At 36.3% G+C, this 14,097-nt stretch overlaps 1 protein-coding gene across 9 annotated transcripts in view; it reads left to right on the forward strand.

The window, feature by feature from the left end:
* LOC134536834 (kalirin) overlaps positions 1 to 14,097 on the forward strand; it is a 402,054-nt gene that overhangs the window by 179,035 nt on the left and 208,922 nt on the right. For all 9 annotated transcript variants that reach the window (XM_063376828.1, XM_063376829.1, XM_063376830.1 and 6 more), the window contains 7 exons: positions 824 to 1,130; positions 5,175 to 5,413; positions 6,560 to 6,705; positions 7,791 to 7,958; positions 9,422 to 9,665; positions 11,022 to 11,246; positions 12,513 to 12,773. In XM_063376828.1, the coding sequence (XP_063232898.1) occupies positions 824 to 1,130; positions 5,175 to 5,413; positions 6,560 to 6,705; positions 7,791 to 7,958; positions 9,422 to 9,665; positions 11,022 to 11,246; positions 12,513 to 12,773 (1,590 nt within the window). The remainder of the gene's footprint in view (positions 1 to 823; positions 1,131 to 5,174; positions 5,414 to 6,559; positions 6,706 to 7,790; positions 7,959 to 9,421; positions 9,666 to 11,021; positions 11,247 to 12,512; positions 12,774 to 14,097) is intronic.

Raw genomic sequence — 14,097 nt, forward strand, 5'->3', positions numbered from 1 at the left:
TCTGATAAATACCCTCATTTTTCCAGCCCCTTCTCAGTCGCACCTGTGTTTCCGTACCATGTGCATCTGTGCCTGAGGACGGGAGCAGGTATCAGTTCCCGAAACGTCGCTTGTTTCTTTTTTAGAAAACTGTTATGTTTGTTTCGTCTTTTCGTTTGGTCATGTTTTTGTCTCGTTTTGACCGTTGTGCTGAATTTTTTTGGGTTCAATATTTTTGTGCTTTCATCATTTGTGGGTTTTTTTTCGTTTCTCTTTTGTTTTTGTTTTTAGAAAACTATTGTTTGTTTCGTCTTTTCGTTTGGTCATGTTTTTGTCTCGTTTTGACTGCTGTGCTGAATTTTTTTGGGTTCAATATTTTTGTGCTGTCATCATTTGTGGATTTTTTTTCGTTTCTCTTTTGTTTTTGTTTTTGGAAAACTATTGTTTGTTTCGTCTTTTCGTTTTTCTGTGTTTTTGTCTCGTTTCAACTGTTGCGCTGAATTTTTTGGGTTCGTTATTTTTGTGCTGTCATCATTTGTGGGTGTTTTTTTCATTCTGTTAGTCCATTTTCCTTGTTTTTCTTTGTTTGTTGACCATATTCATGTTGTGGTGTATTTTGTGGCGTTAAATCCTGACAACAGAAAAAAAAAAATTTTTTTTGCTTAATTTGTGTTTTTTTGTAGTTTTCTTCTACAGACATACATGTGCTAAGCAATGGCGTATGTCCAAAAGCCTACATCAAGTCATGCACTCCCATTGTACAAATCTTTCAAAGATAATATCGTGGAACTTAACTGCCCTGGGGAGGACGAGATGAGTGTAAGAGTGCCGGGTGTTGCGACAGGTGTGCTCGGTGCTGGACAGCCTGGAGCGGGAGTACAAGCGCGACGAGGACTGGTGCGGCAGCTCGTGCGACAAGCCCGGGGGCGGCGGCGGGGGGCCGGCGGGGGGCAGCAGCCCGGGCCCCGACAAGTGCGCGCTCATGGCCCAGCTGGTGGCCAAGCACCAGGAGCAGAAGGAGGCCTTCCTGAAGGCCTGCACGCTGGCGCGCCGCACCGCCGAGACCTTCCTCAAGTACACCGGGCGCAGCCTGCAGTACTACAGCTACCAGGGCGAGGCGGGCACCCGCAACGCCGAGAACCGGGTCAAGAGTGAGTCATCGCTGTCCCTGCAATATTGGGGGGAAAATAGTTTGCATTTCGGCACGAGTTCTTTAACTAATTTTTTTTTATATCTGTGGACCGAATAAATTTTATAGAGTTATATCAGGGGGGGGGGGGGGGGGGGAGATTTTGTTTGCATTTCGGCACGAGTCCTTTAACTAATTTTTTTTTTATATCTGTGGACTGAATAAATATTATAGAGAGTCATCGCTGTCCTTGCAATATTGGGGGGGGGGGGGGGGGGTTATTGTTTGCGCATTTCGGCACGAGTCCCTTAACTAATTTATATATATACACACACACACACACACACCGTGTTTTATCGCATAATCGTCGCACGCGCATAATCGTCACACTGTGATTTTAAGACATCCGAATTGGGAAAAGAAAAAAAAACGATGGAAAAACGACTCGTATATAACGGATGCATTGCCGGAATATTTTTTTTTTTTAAAAATTAGATTAAGTAAATCATTTTAATTGTTTAGCGTGCGTTTGTGAATAATCTTAATTTTTAATTTAATGTACTTGATTTGCAACGTATTTTGTTGTCAGGAAAAACCTACCCTCCAAAAATTAAATCCCAAAAAATTTTTTCTGTCATAAAAGTCGCACCCCTTCTTTTCAAACCTTATTTTGGCGTTAAATGTGCGACGATTATGCGATAAAACATGGTATCTGTTGACCGAATAAATATTATACACAGTTTACGTTTTTTTGCCGAGCCATTTTTTTTCCTTTGTAAGCAATAACGGACATTTTGATACGTGTGCAATTTGCGTTTCTTTGTTAAAGTATTGATGCACAGGTTTCCGCATATCGCTGTGTTCACGACTGTTTTAAGGTTAATAGTTTATCATAAAACACATTTAGTGGCTGGGATGTTAATATTTTTTAACTATTGATTGAGTTAATATAAAGATTTAGGTACAAATTTCCCAGATTATCCATTTTAATAATTTTCACCGAAACATGCCATACAGTCATAGTAAATAATGTTTATGATTGGGATTGCTTTTTTCTTCTTTCTTTTACTGACCCTTTAAAACACAATTTTTGATCTTGAAGTCCTAGAAATGTTCTTGACTTTCTAAATCATGTATTTGTGGCCATCCTGTGAGTGTAAGCTCTCCTGTTTCATGTCACCTTGTAGTACCTATTGGTCTTGTTGACAACCTTTTGAGTGACTGCATTGTAAAGTACCATAAAATATTATCAGTTAACATATTATAAAAATTTATGACTAAATAAATATTAAATTAGTGTTTAATTTTAGTTTTTAGAATATACCTACACCATTTCTTTTAGTGTTGTTCACAGCTTTTGATCAGAATGAAAATATTAACATCATAAGATGTAACAAAAACCTTAAAATGAAACTGTTTGTGACTAAATATGTGTACATGTGATATTTATATGTCATTAACTACTAAAAAAAACCACACATATGCAGGTACAGAAGATATCACTGTTGCTACGCATAGCACAAAGTTCATTGTGTTATTTATGAGCCTTAATTAGGGGTCTCACACTATGTTATTGATTATTATTATTATAATATATATTTTTTTAATTTTCTTGTCGTTATACCAATAGCTTAATGTAATTTTCATCAATTTAACACTATGCCTTTCTTGTATTTGTGTTTCTGTTACAAATATTTAAAAAAATATTTACTAAGTATTATATAATTACTGTAAAAAGTTATGCAAGTGTTTGTAATTATCATCACTTGCATGGCTTTTTACATCAATTATAGCACACCTAATAAATAGCTTTGCAAAATATTTTATGACAAAAACAAATGCAAGAAAGGTAAAGGGTTAAATTTACAGAAATAGCCAGTAACAAATAGTAATGTTGAGAAGGAAAAAAAATCAACATTGCCTATGAGATGCCACCATGTTGACCACTCATAATGGCAATGAGCAGCTGTTAATAACTAAATACCTCGTGGAAAAGTATAATGCAACAAAGAACATCTTAGCTTTTGTTTTCAAATGCTTCTCTCCTTCCATTCTCCTACTTGGCACGCTGAATAACAAAGGACTCAACAATTCATTTTTTCTCCCCTTTGTTCCACCTTTTCACATTTTCAGGTGGGAACCTTTTGTGTTCCTCCCTGCTTCTAAAGCTTCTGATTGTTTGCTAGAATGAGGATATCACATTTTTTAAAGATCTTGATGTATTATTTATTTTTTTGTACTGAAAATCAAATATTAATTATCTGTACTGGAAAGTGTGTATTTTTGGAATTCTAATTTATTATAAATCTACCCACACACAAAAGACTATGGCTTTTTTATTTTATTTTATCATAACAAATGCTGTTTCCTTAGGAACAAAAGGTTGGTGCTTAAAATAGTATTCGTAAGAAGTGATGCATTCTGTTTTTAACATGCTTTTATTAGCTTGACCTGTGTGTCTGAATGAATGCTCTATGTAATAAAATCTTTCCATTTAATCTTTACCCACTTTTCGACATCCAAATTTTGCATACATATAAAGAACCTCTGAGAATACAATATTTTGATAACTTAAGACCGTAGAGTTATGGGAGAGTTGGGGCAGGGGGTTTCAGAGGGTCCAAAAATCCTAATTTCAAGCTAAGGGTAATAACCATTAATTTTGTGTATCCTTAAGTTCAGGGCATGGTGGGGATTTGCCCCGGGGTTACTGTGCTTTTTCGATTTGAAGTGTTTCCAATCCAAAACGTCGGGTTATGGTGGAAAATGTGACCGGGTAAGGGAAAATTTTAAAAGTATATTCTTTTTGATTTAGAGTTTTTCCGAGGTTGTGTTATGTTGGAAAATGTTCCCGGGGTTCATTAATGGCAATATGAGTACTACATCTGAAATTATCTGGCCCCACTTCCGGCATGATAAAGTGTATGATACGGACATTCCACCAGTCCTTGTTTATTTCGGCACAGATGGTATACATCATATAATTAAACCATTCAGTTTCCATTGAAATATAGCTATGGTTTTTCTGAAAGGCGAATGTTGCCATTAATACTGAGTAGGGCATCTGCCGTTCATAAAATGCAAGGCTGCACTGTGTATTATGCAGTTGTTCCCTTTAAAGCATACATGCTTGTGTCACGTCAACTTGAACGAGGTATGATTACTGTTCTCACTGCACTTGGGCCCACTTCCCTGAAAGTTTTGGTGAACAGGTAATTTATATTTTATTAGTTAATTTTCTGTGCTTAGTTTGTTTGTTCAAGTAAATACATTATTTAACCGACAAGAGACAAGCATTTAATAGTATGTAGGAATGTGGTTACAAATTACCTTATTCCAAGAATATATATTTAGATTCCCATTTGATGTTTCTTTTCATTTATTAACATTTCATTTTGAAGTACTCATATTATTTAGTTCCAAAACTGTTGCAGGTACACTGTAATAAGGCTTATTGAGAATTATGATATATATATATTAAAAAAACCAAATATACACCATATAACACCAAAATGCCAGTCCATTTGTGAAATAAGACCAAGTTCAAAAAAAAATTACTCATTATTTAACAACTTTAATTTTATTATTGTTTATTTAAGTATAAAGATACAACAAAATATTCTGACCAAGTGAATTAATTTCATGATAGTAGTTGCATTTGCGTGTATTATTGACATGATTTTTGGTGTTATTTTGGTTTCATCACAATTCACCCTCTAATCTTGTCCCTAGCTATTAGTAGAGACATGCAAAATTCGTGTATTCATTTCGCGATAGGCTAGCATCTGTGCTTCTGCGATTGGCCCACATTTTATCCGGGGAACTGTGAGCCAACGGGATACACCAAACCAAGAAAGTGCCGAATTACGGACAGCCCGGTTGAGACGTCTTCACGCGTCAGTAGCCGATGAACAGGCATCATTTCCGCGAGTATCTAAAGGACTGTGGAGTCCATCCTAGAGGTTCAATGAATCCGCGAATTTGGCAGGTCCCTAGCCATTAGGGATGACGGTATTGCCCAGTTCTCCCTGCTTGTGAACTGGCTTTGCTGTCTTTGTGCCACCAGACATCCTGGAGAAGCTGCTGAGCCAGGAGAACAAAGTGCTGGAGCACTGGACCCAGTGCAAGAAGCGGCTGGACCAGTGCCAGCAGTTCGTGCTGTTCGAGCGGTCGGCGAAGCAGGCCATCGAGTGGATCCACGACACGGGGGAGTTCTACCTGTCCACGCACACCACCGTCGGCCAGAACAAGGAGGAGACCGAGACCTTGCTGTCGGAGCACAACGAGTTCAAGGGCACGGCCAAGGTAACAGCATGCTGTCTGCGTGAAACTTTCAGAAGTCCTGGCCTCTCATTCCTGAGTTTGGTTATTCACGATTTCTCGAGATTACTCAAGGAAAACCATAGGCCATAACTATTTTTTCCCTCAGTTTACTCTATCTCTATAGTATACTTCTATCTCTAGCCGTGGCTGGCTTAGCTTCAAGCTTTTAGGGAGGGTAGATGACCGGTGGTGTTTTGGATGGCGTCGCAACTAGGGATGTGTGAATCCTTGATTTTCAGTTCGAATCTCTGGCAATATTTGAGATATAAATCAGATTCCGAATATCAAGCACAGAATAATTAAAAATAACTGATTAATTTAAAAATAATGTGTGTTCTCTTTTTTCTAACTGTAACTACTGGCAATTATTTGTTACACTGAGTTTGAAATGTTTATAATTATATAAACTTAATTAATAATAAACACTTTAAAATATGAAAACCAAAACATATCCGATTCTCCAACTCAATTGTAATAAACTGCACGCCACAGGGAAATCTCAGTTTTATAAATGTTTCAGCAAACGAAACCTTTTTTTTCTCCAATAAATAGTCAAGACGTTTTTTTCTTGTAGGTATGTAATTGTTTTTAGTTTACAGTTTGCTATACGACGAAATTCGTAATTATAGTTTAAGCTCTCGAAATCTCGAAATTCTTTTAATGTCACTGTTAATTATTTAATTTACATTTCTTTCTTTGATACATCATATATTCATATTATAAATACTTACGTAACAGTAGCCTAATTTGATTTTTCACTGCTAGTATTTTTGAGCAGTATTAAATTAATTTATAACTTTTGTGAATATTCGTAATACTGTTCGAATCCATGTACGTACAACGATTCCGGGTTCGGGTAATTGTGGATTCGAACCGTACCCGAAAATATCGGGTACTCGCACATCCCTAGTCGCAACCCTCCAAGTTGATGCTGATATAATTCTATATTGTAAAGTAAAATAGGTTATAACAAACAAAATACTGGATTGTTGTCTTGTAGGTCTTCACAAAAAAAAAGGTTGGTTTGTAAGTTTTATATACCACTTAAAATTTGGACAAAACAAACACACTGCAGTTTTGACCATGCAGGTAACAGAAATAACAACTTGCTTGTCTGACGGGTCGCAGGAAACCCGGGAGCGCGTGAAGCTGTTGATCCAACTGGCGGACAGCTTGGTCGAGAAGGGCCATGCGCACGCCAGCGCCATCAAGCAGTGGGTGGCAGCTGTCGACAACCGCTACAAGGACTTCAGCTCCCGCATGGATAAGTATCGGTACGTGGTTCCCTGTACTTGTGGCTTGGGTACTAATTACACTCGGCACCAGAATCCTATAGCTGTATTTCAGGTCCCTTATTTTTTTTAGCACACTATTTTATTCATGATTAGGGGCAAGATTATACGGTGAATTGCGATAAAACCGAAATAACGCTGTAAAGCATGTCAAAACACTGAATAACACCGAACTGCAAGTTATATAAAAAATTAATTAACATTTAACGAAATCTTAAATCATTAAAAAGTAATCTTTTAATTTTTGAAATTCAAGGACAAAAAATTGTACCAAAGTGCATGGATCAGAAAAATTAATATAATTTTTTTTTTGTTGTGCATCTCTTTTTGAATGACTTTTAAAACACAAATATTCACTTATTAATTTTTATTGTTCCGAATGTGTCTGTTTTAGACCAATTTATTACAAATCATTTTTTCGTAAAAATTCAGCATGTTAATTTTATAACAATTTTGATGGAGTAAATATATTTCAAAACAGCTTTTGTAAAAATAAAAACAATAACATTAAATATCCTCTGTTTTAAATAACAAAATTGGTCTAAAGATAAAACCATAAAATCTTGTCTCTGTTCATGATTATTTAATTTTACACAGTGAAATCTAATCATTTGGTTGGATCCCAAATGTTTTGTTGCCTGTTTAATTTTTTGGAAGTTTTGGAATTCTAAACTGTACTATTTTTTTACCCATATATTTTTATAGAAGTTTGGATTCGTAATTTGTTTTGCCGTGCAGATACATAACTAAACACATAATGTCTTGTCAATTTTATCTTCAACTAGCTACATAGTTGCAGACACAAAATTGTTACCTTTTGCCTTAACTCCATCACGTCTTGACTTCTTTCTAGAGCTTCCCCCTCCCCCCCCAATCCTTTTTTTTTGCAGTTGTTTACTCTTACCACTTCCTTAGTACTCAAAGGTGTTTTTTAAAATGCTTTTGTATATGTTTTTAAAATTTCCTGTATTTGTATTTGGTCTAAGTATGCTTATTTCTTTTATTTATTAAAAACTGTGTATTTAGTTTCGGTGGACAGCTTATCAATCTGTAATTATGTGTCTCAGAGCGCAGTTGGAGTGCTCGCTTGGCATCCTAGCAGAAGGCGAGAGCAGGCAAGATTTGTCCATAGACAGGAACTCCGATCCTCTCCTGGAGACAAAGTTGAAGGAAGTCGCTAGTAAGGAACTGAAAGAACTGAACGAGGACAAGAGGAAGTCTGCTCGCAGAAAAGAGTGAGTAGTGTTACGTCAGTACATACATTAGTACGTATGAGGTTTGTTGGATGTATGTATGTATGTGGATTTCTTCCTATGGGAATTGTATTACTGAAAGGTAATGCATGTTTAACTGATACATTTTTAATCTGCACATGGAGTTCTTTCAGTGTTGAGTAAATTCCGATTCTATAATTGTTTGATTGCTTGGATTGTGATACAATTGAAGTAGTCATAATTTATTGGTTTGTGGATCTAAGATTGCGGATTTCCTATGGCAAAACCTTGGAATTAATAATTTCCTAATATATTTTTAATGTGACCATCAAAGTTGATTACACCATAGTTTTGGATAAGAATTTCGGTCAGAGCAACAAGCATTTTGTTTATGCTTGGTTATTCAGATTACTAGGGATTTTCATTAAATTAAATCTATCAATTCATCTGATCTTTCCATAATTAATCAAGGTTTCTGTCCTATTTGATGCAAGTCTTGTTTCAATAAGAATTTTGATTATTGTAATTCACATATTAATTGGGTTGATAATTGGACAGATGTTTTGAGGTTATTTTGGATGCAGGTAACTTAGCATCATCACAGACACATGGCAATACCACGAAGCATATGTGTCACAAATTTTAGGTAAAAAATGATAACCAAAAGTGTTAAAATTAGATGAACACCAAGCAGTTGTAATGCTTCTTGGTTTACCTTGCATTCATGCTAAAGCAAAATGAAGAAATTGGCAGTGTTGTGTTTGTGTATTTACTGAAGTTCCAATAAGTCTTAAGTGACAAACCTAAATCAAGAAAAAATCAAATTGTGCATGTGCCCAAACAATAAAAAAAAAATAAAAAATATTTAAGGAGTAGTTTCTTTTTTTAATGGTGGGGTGATTCAGGTCAGGGAAAGTCTACACAATACATATGTCAATATGTCAATATGTCTTAAATCTGAAACGATACATTTGGTAACACAATTTTGAAAACATTTAACAAAAGCTTTACAAATAAATGACAAATTAAACTAACTTAGCTAAAAATAAGATTTAGAGTTGAATATGAAATAAAATACACGTTACATAAGTTAGCAAAATTTTATTTTAAGTGTAAATTAGTAAAAAAACAATAGCATATATATCAGAACATGCTAATTTTTCCAGCCCTAACGAATGTAGTTGAAAAACATGAAATAAAAAACACTCGGAACACTTTTGAATGTTTTCATGATACATATCACTTTTCTTGAGAAAAGTGATAAGTGCCTAAATTAAGTTTTATGATATAACCCTGCAGTTAATAAGTTAACATAAAATTAAACTGTTTACTTTTGATGTTTTATTGGTGATCCCGGCCTTCTCCTTGAAAAACAATAAGCAAACTTGAAAATCTTATTATTTCGTACTAACCAAATTGTAATGTATTTTATAAACAGAGGTGGTCATATAGTCCATGGGTTGTAATGTTGCATATGTTTGCAGATTCATCATGGCTGAACTGTTGCAGACAGAACGTACATACGTTAAGGATCTCGAGTTGTGCATAAAGAGCTTCCTTGTGGAGATGAGATCAAATTTGAATGTACCGCCTGCAATACAGGGGAAAGAGGATGTCATCTTTGGGAACATGGAAGAAATTTATGATTTCCATAACAATGTGTTCTTGAAGGAGCTGGAAAAGTACGAGACTATGCCGGAAGATGTTGGACATTGTTTTGTGACTTGGGTAAGTTCTCCTTCGCAAGTCCTAAGAATGCCTTTTGAAAACAAGATATCTGTAAATAAGGGCGCGGTTACACGGGACCCTGAACTACTTCAGGTGAACATGTTTAAGTAAACATGTTTACAAACGCGAAAGTGTACGGTTACACGGTAGTTGCTGAAAAGTGTGTTCAGCTCTAAAACCAACTAAAACCGATTGTCCACTGTCAACGAATGACTGTTGTTGATCTTCTCTATTTTGTATCCAGAAAACGCGGGATTTTCTCACTTGTTTATACAGTATTATCAGCAGAAATGTTATGATTATATTACTCAATATTTTTTTTTACAAATCGGGAATTCAAACAACATACACAGTAAATTTTTTAAAACTTATTTTTTATTATTTTTGAGCGAGAGTAGGTACCTATCTCAGTTTTAAGATAATTAATGTCAGGATCAATTTAAAAAAAGTAATATAATTACCTGTTGATTTTTTTTTGTTGCATTCGGTAACATATTACTCTACTTGTGCCAGGATACTTTCCATCTTGGATTTCTGAAAAGGACTGTTTATATTCTAAACAGCCAATCAGAGGCTAATGTAGAAGATATGTCGATCTGAACTACTTTGCCAACCTGTTTAAGTTAAATGGGAAATGGCCTCGAACGAAACATGTTCAGACTGTGTGTAACCGCACTCAACAGCTGAACATGTTCACTTGAAGTAGTTCAGACTCCCGTGTAACCGCGCTCTAATAGTGTTTTGGAAGTGTTACCAGTTGGCCTTTTATTGTTACATGTGTTAGTGGTTGCGTCAGTATTGTCGATTTTGTGAAACTCTTCTCAAACACCCATGTCATGAGTCATGCTCATGACATACGATGGGGCAAATTATCTAACAATGGTACGCGATCAGTTTGCTCCAAACTTTGAAAATGTCATACTGGAACTCAGCTAAAGTGCACGGATCAGAAGAATTACCTAAATTAATTTGTTTTATTGTGCATCTCTTATCGAATCACTTTTAAACCACAAGTGATCTCTAATTTATTAATTTTTTTATTCCACGGAATGTATCTGTTTTAGACACCCCTTAAAAAAAATTATTTGTCATGTGCAGCATATTAATTTTATCACTATTTTGTTGAAGTAATTATTACAAAATGCCTTTTATAAAAAAAAAACAATAAAACGAAATTGGACAAAATATAAAACTACTTATAAAATCTTGTAATGTTTGCACTGCTGTCAGGGTACACTCTCTTGACTCATTTGGACCCGCCCGGTGCCGGGCGCTGGTTATCCAGTTCCACCTCTGGCACGGGCCGGCCTCCGGGCCGATGACGACCGACCGGTGTTGCTCTCTCCCCCCCCGCAGGCGCAGAAGTTCGACATGTACGTGCAGTACTGCAGGAACAAGCCGGAGTCGAACAGCGTGCTGGTGCAGCACGGCGGGTGCTTCTTCGAGGAGCTGCAGAAGGCGCACCGCGTGGAGCACCCCATCGCGGCGTACCTCATAAAGCCCGTGCAGCGCATCACCAAGTACCAGCTGCTGCTCAAGGACTTGCAGTCGTGCTGCGAGGAGGGCCAGGGCGAGATCAAGGTGAGCTGTGCGTCCCGTCGACGGTTAGGGCTGAGGATAGGCACGGCACAAATACAGATGCACTACAGACGAAAAATAAAACAAGACAGGAGGACCTGACGAAAATTAACCAGACACTTTACAAAAGATGTGAACTGCATGTAGGGCAGGAACCACCTACTAACAATAATAAACGGACACAAGACATCACAACTAAGTCGGGCAAAAAAAAAAAATACACAATCACAAAAAACACTCCAGTAATTTTTAATATTACGGTAATGAAAATCATGAATAACAATACCTATACTTTGTTAATACAAATACCTACGAAGTAAAACACGGAAGAAATTTAAAACAAAATTCATGAAAGATGTTGGACATTTTTCGTGACTTGGGTAAGTTTTTCCTGTGCAGGTGGAAACGTGATATATCTGTAAATTATAGTGTGTTGCTTCTGTTGGAAGCAGTTATCAATGTGCCTTTTATTGTTGCATGTGTTTGTGGTTGTGTCAGTATTGTTATTAATCTAAATTTCTTAAATGCTTCTCATGATCGGACATCTTTTACCAAATCTGTAGCAGTTTGTAAATGGCACGATGAAACCTGGAGCTGTTTCAGGCAGCCACCTTAAGGGGGATTAGATCACCGCCTGCTTGCATTTCTTGCTGCAATTTAAAATTTGAGTTATGGGAGATTTTTATCCGCAAATGAAAGTGAAACAATATTTATCATTGAACATGGTACAAGAATTTTGATTTCATGCTGCTGCATTATGTCTTGCACTTACCACACTATCTCATACACCAGAAAACGCAATACTGTAAAAATAAATTTGCACACACATAGTTTACACCACTCTGCAAGGAAATTATGATATACCTTCTTTGTGTGTTATGGTTTGCTGTAAAAAAAAGTGAAAGAGAAAAAAAAAAGAAGTTTACTGAATGAAATCTAGTAATTGATTAACAACTCACGGTAAGTCCAAGAAACCAAGTCTCCTTCAGACGCAAATGCACTGTCCTGGGCTCTCTTCAACAAATTATGACAACCTAGACCTCTGGCTAGCTTAAAATGGGTTTGGATTGTACATACAAAAACACTTGAAACATTTTATTAATTGTTTGAAGAAAAAAAAGAAAAAAAACATTGAAAAATTGAGGGTTGAAATTTTTAAACTAGCGTTGAAGTTGATTGATGTTAAATTTAGTTACTTCTATTTCACCTGCCCTGTGAAGTTTATTGTCCCTTGCTCCTCCACGTGTTTGACTTGAAACTACCTGGCAGGACGGCCTGGAAGTGATGCTGAACGTCCCGAAGAAGGCCAACGACGCCATGCACCTCTCCCTGCTGGACGGCTGCGACGTCAGCCTGGACAAGCTGGGGGAGGTGATCCTGCAGGACACGTTCCACGTGTGGGACCCCAAGCAGATCATCCGCAAGGGGCGCGAAAGGCACATTTTCCTGTTCGAGCTGTACCTGCTGTTCAGCAAGGAAGTCAAGGACTCCAACGGCAAGGCCAGATACCTCTACAAGAACAAGCTGATGGTCAGTACCGGCGTGGCTCCCGACTGCCTTGTCACCTCCGACACAATTTAAAATTTGAGTCAGAAGACTACAGTAAAAAAAAACTACCTGAAAATAGGATTTAAAAACTGACATGTACGTACTTGTGTTTGTAGAAAAATGTATTTACTATTTACTCTCTTATTTTACATGCTTTCTGATTGTTACAGCACTGAAATTTATGTCATAAAAGGTTCTACTAAAAATTTCACCAAAATCTTAAAAGTTTTCTATAGCTAATTGAAGGTGGAAAAAGTTGATTACAGAAGTAAGTACTTTCCAAACTTGTTAGGGTCTAAAACAAACGTAAAGAATATGCTCTGAATTTTTTTGATTTCTTCCTGAAACACAGTTTTCGGAACATTAGGTATTGTACCTAAATAAGCACTTCAAATACTGGACGTGTGGTGGAACTTCACCATAATGTAATCTGGATCTCCCATTGTACAACAGCACTCACTTTTGATGTGTGGCTCAAGCCCATTTAATTTATAAAGTAATGCTTACTGATCTAAATGGCCTACTTATTTTGTTATTCAAAACGCAGCCTGTTTGCGACGATGTTTGGGAAATGGACAGAGATAATTCCAAAATCCAAAACGGTTGCATTTGCTTGAAAGGCTGGAAAGTAGTTTGTTCAGATAAAAAAAATAATTTGTAACTGTAACATTCTTAAGGGAACAGGTAGTACTAAAAAAAACTTTCCCAACCTCTACTTGTTTCACCAAACCTTTTTTGATCTGGGTTTCAACAAATCTGTTTGAAGAAAGTAAAATCCTAGTCCTGTCATTAATAGAAAAATATGTCTTCTCATAACCATGTTAAAATCAAGGATTGCCTTATAAATTAGAAAATTATGCTGAGCAGTCCTCATTATAACTTAATACAAGAGAAGTATGTACATACATAAACAAAAGAGACATGCTTTTAAGTTGTCATATCATTTGCAATAATAATGTGGGAAGAGTAGGGATGTTCTTGGTAAGAATTTTAAATAAGTATGTGGTAACATTATGAGATGTGAAAGAGGGTATGTCAGTATTGTGGCTGAAGAGTACATATGTCTTTACTTCCAGAGAAATGGTTTTGAATCTCTGATTTTTAATAATGTTATTTGCAGTGATAATTAGTCTAGGATATCACTTAACTGCTAACTCCTATTGCCTTTTCTTTGTATTAATGATAAAAATTTTACATCCAGTTAATTTAAGTTTTCGTGTGGTTTGTAAATTTTTCACCTCTTCTCTTCCAAAATGAGATGTGCAGTTCTGTTACATTCTCCAGAATTTTTTTTTTGTTGAGATAT

This window comes from Bacillus rossius, chromosome 11, assembly GCF_032445375.1.
Source record: "Bacillus rossius redtenbacheri isolate Brsri chromosome 11, Brsri_v3, whole genome shotgun sequence".
NCBI lineage: Eukaryota > Metazoa > Arthropoda > Insecta > Phasmatodea > Bacillidae > Bacillus > Bacillus rossius.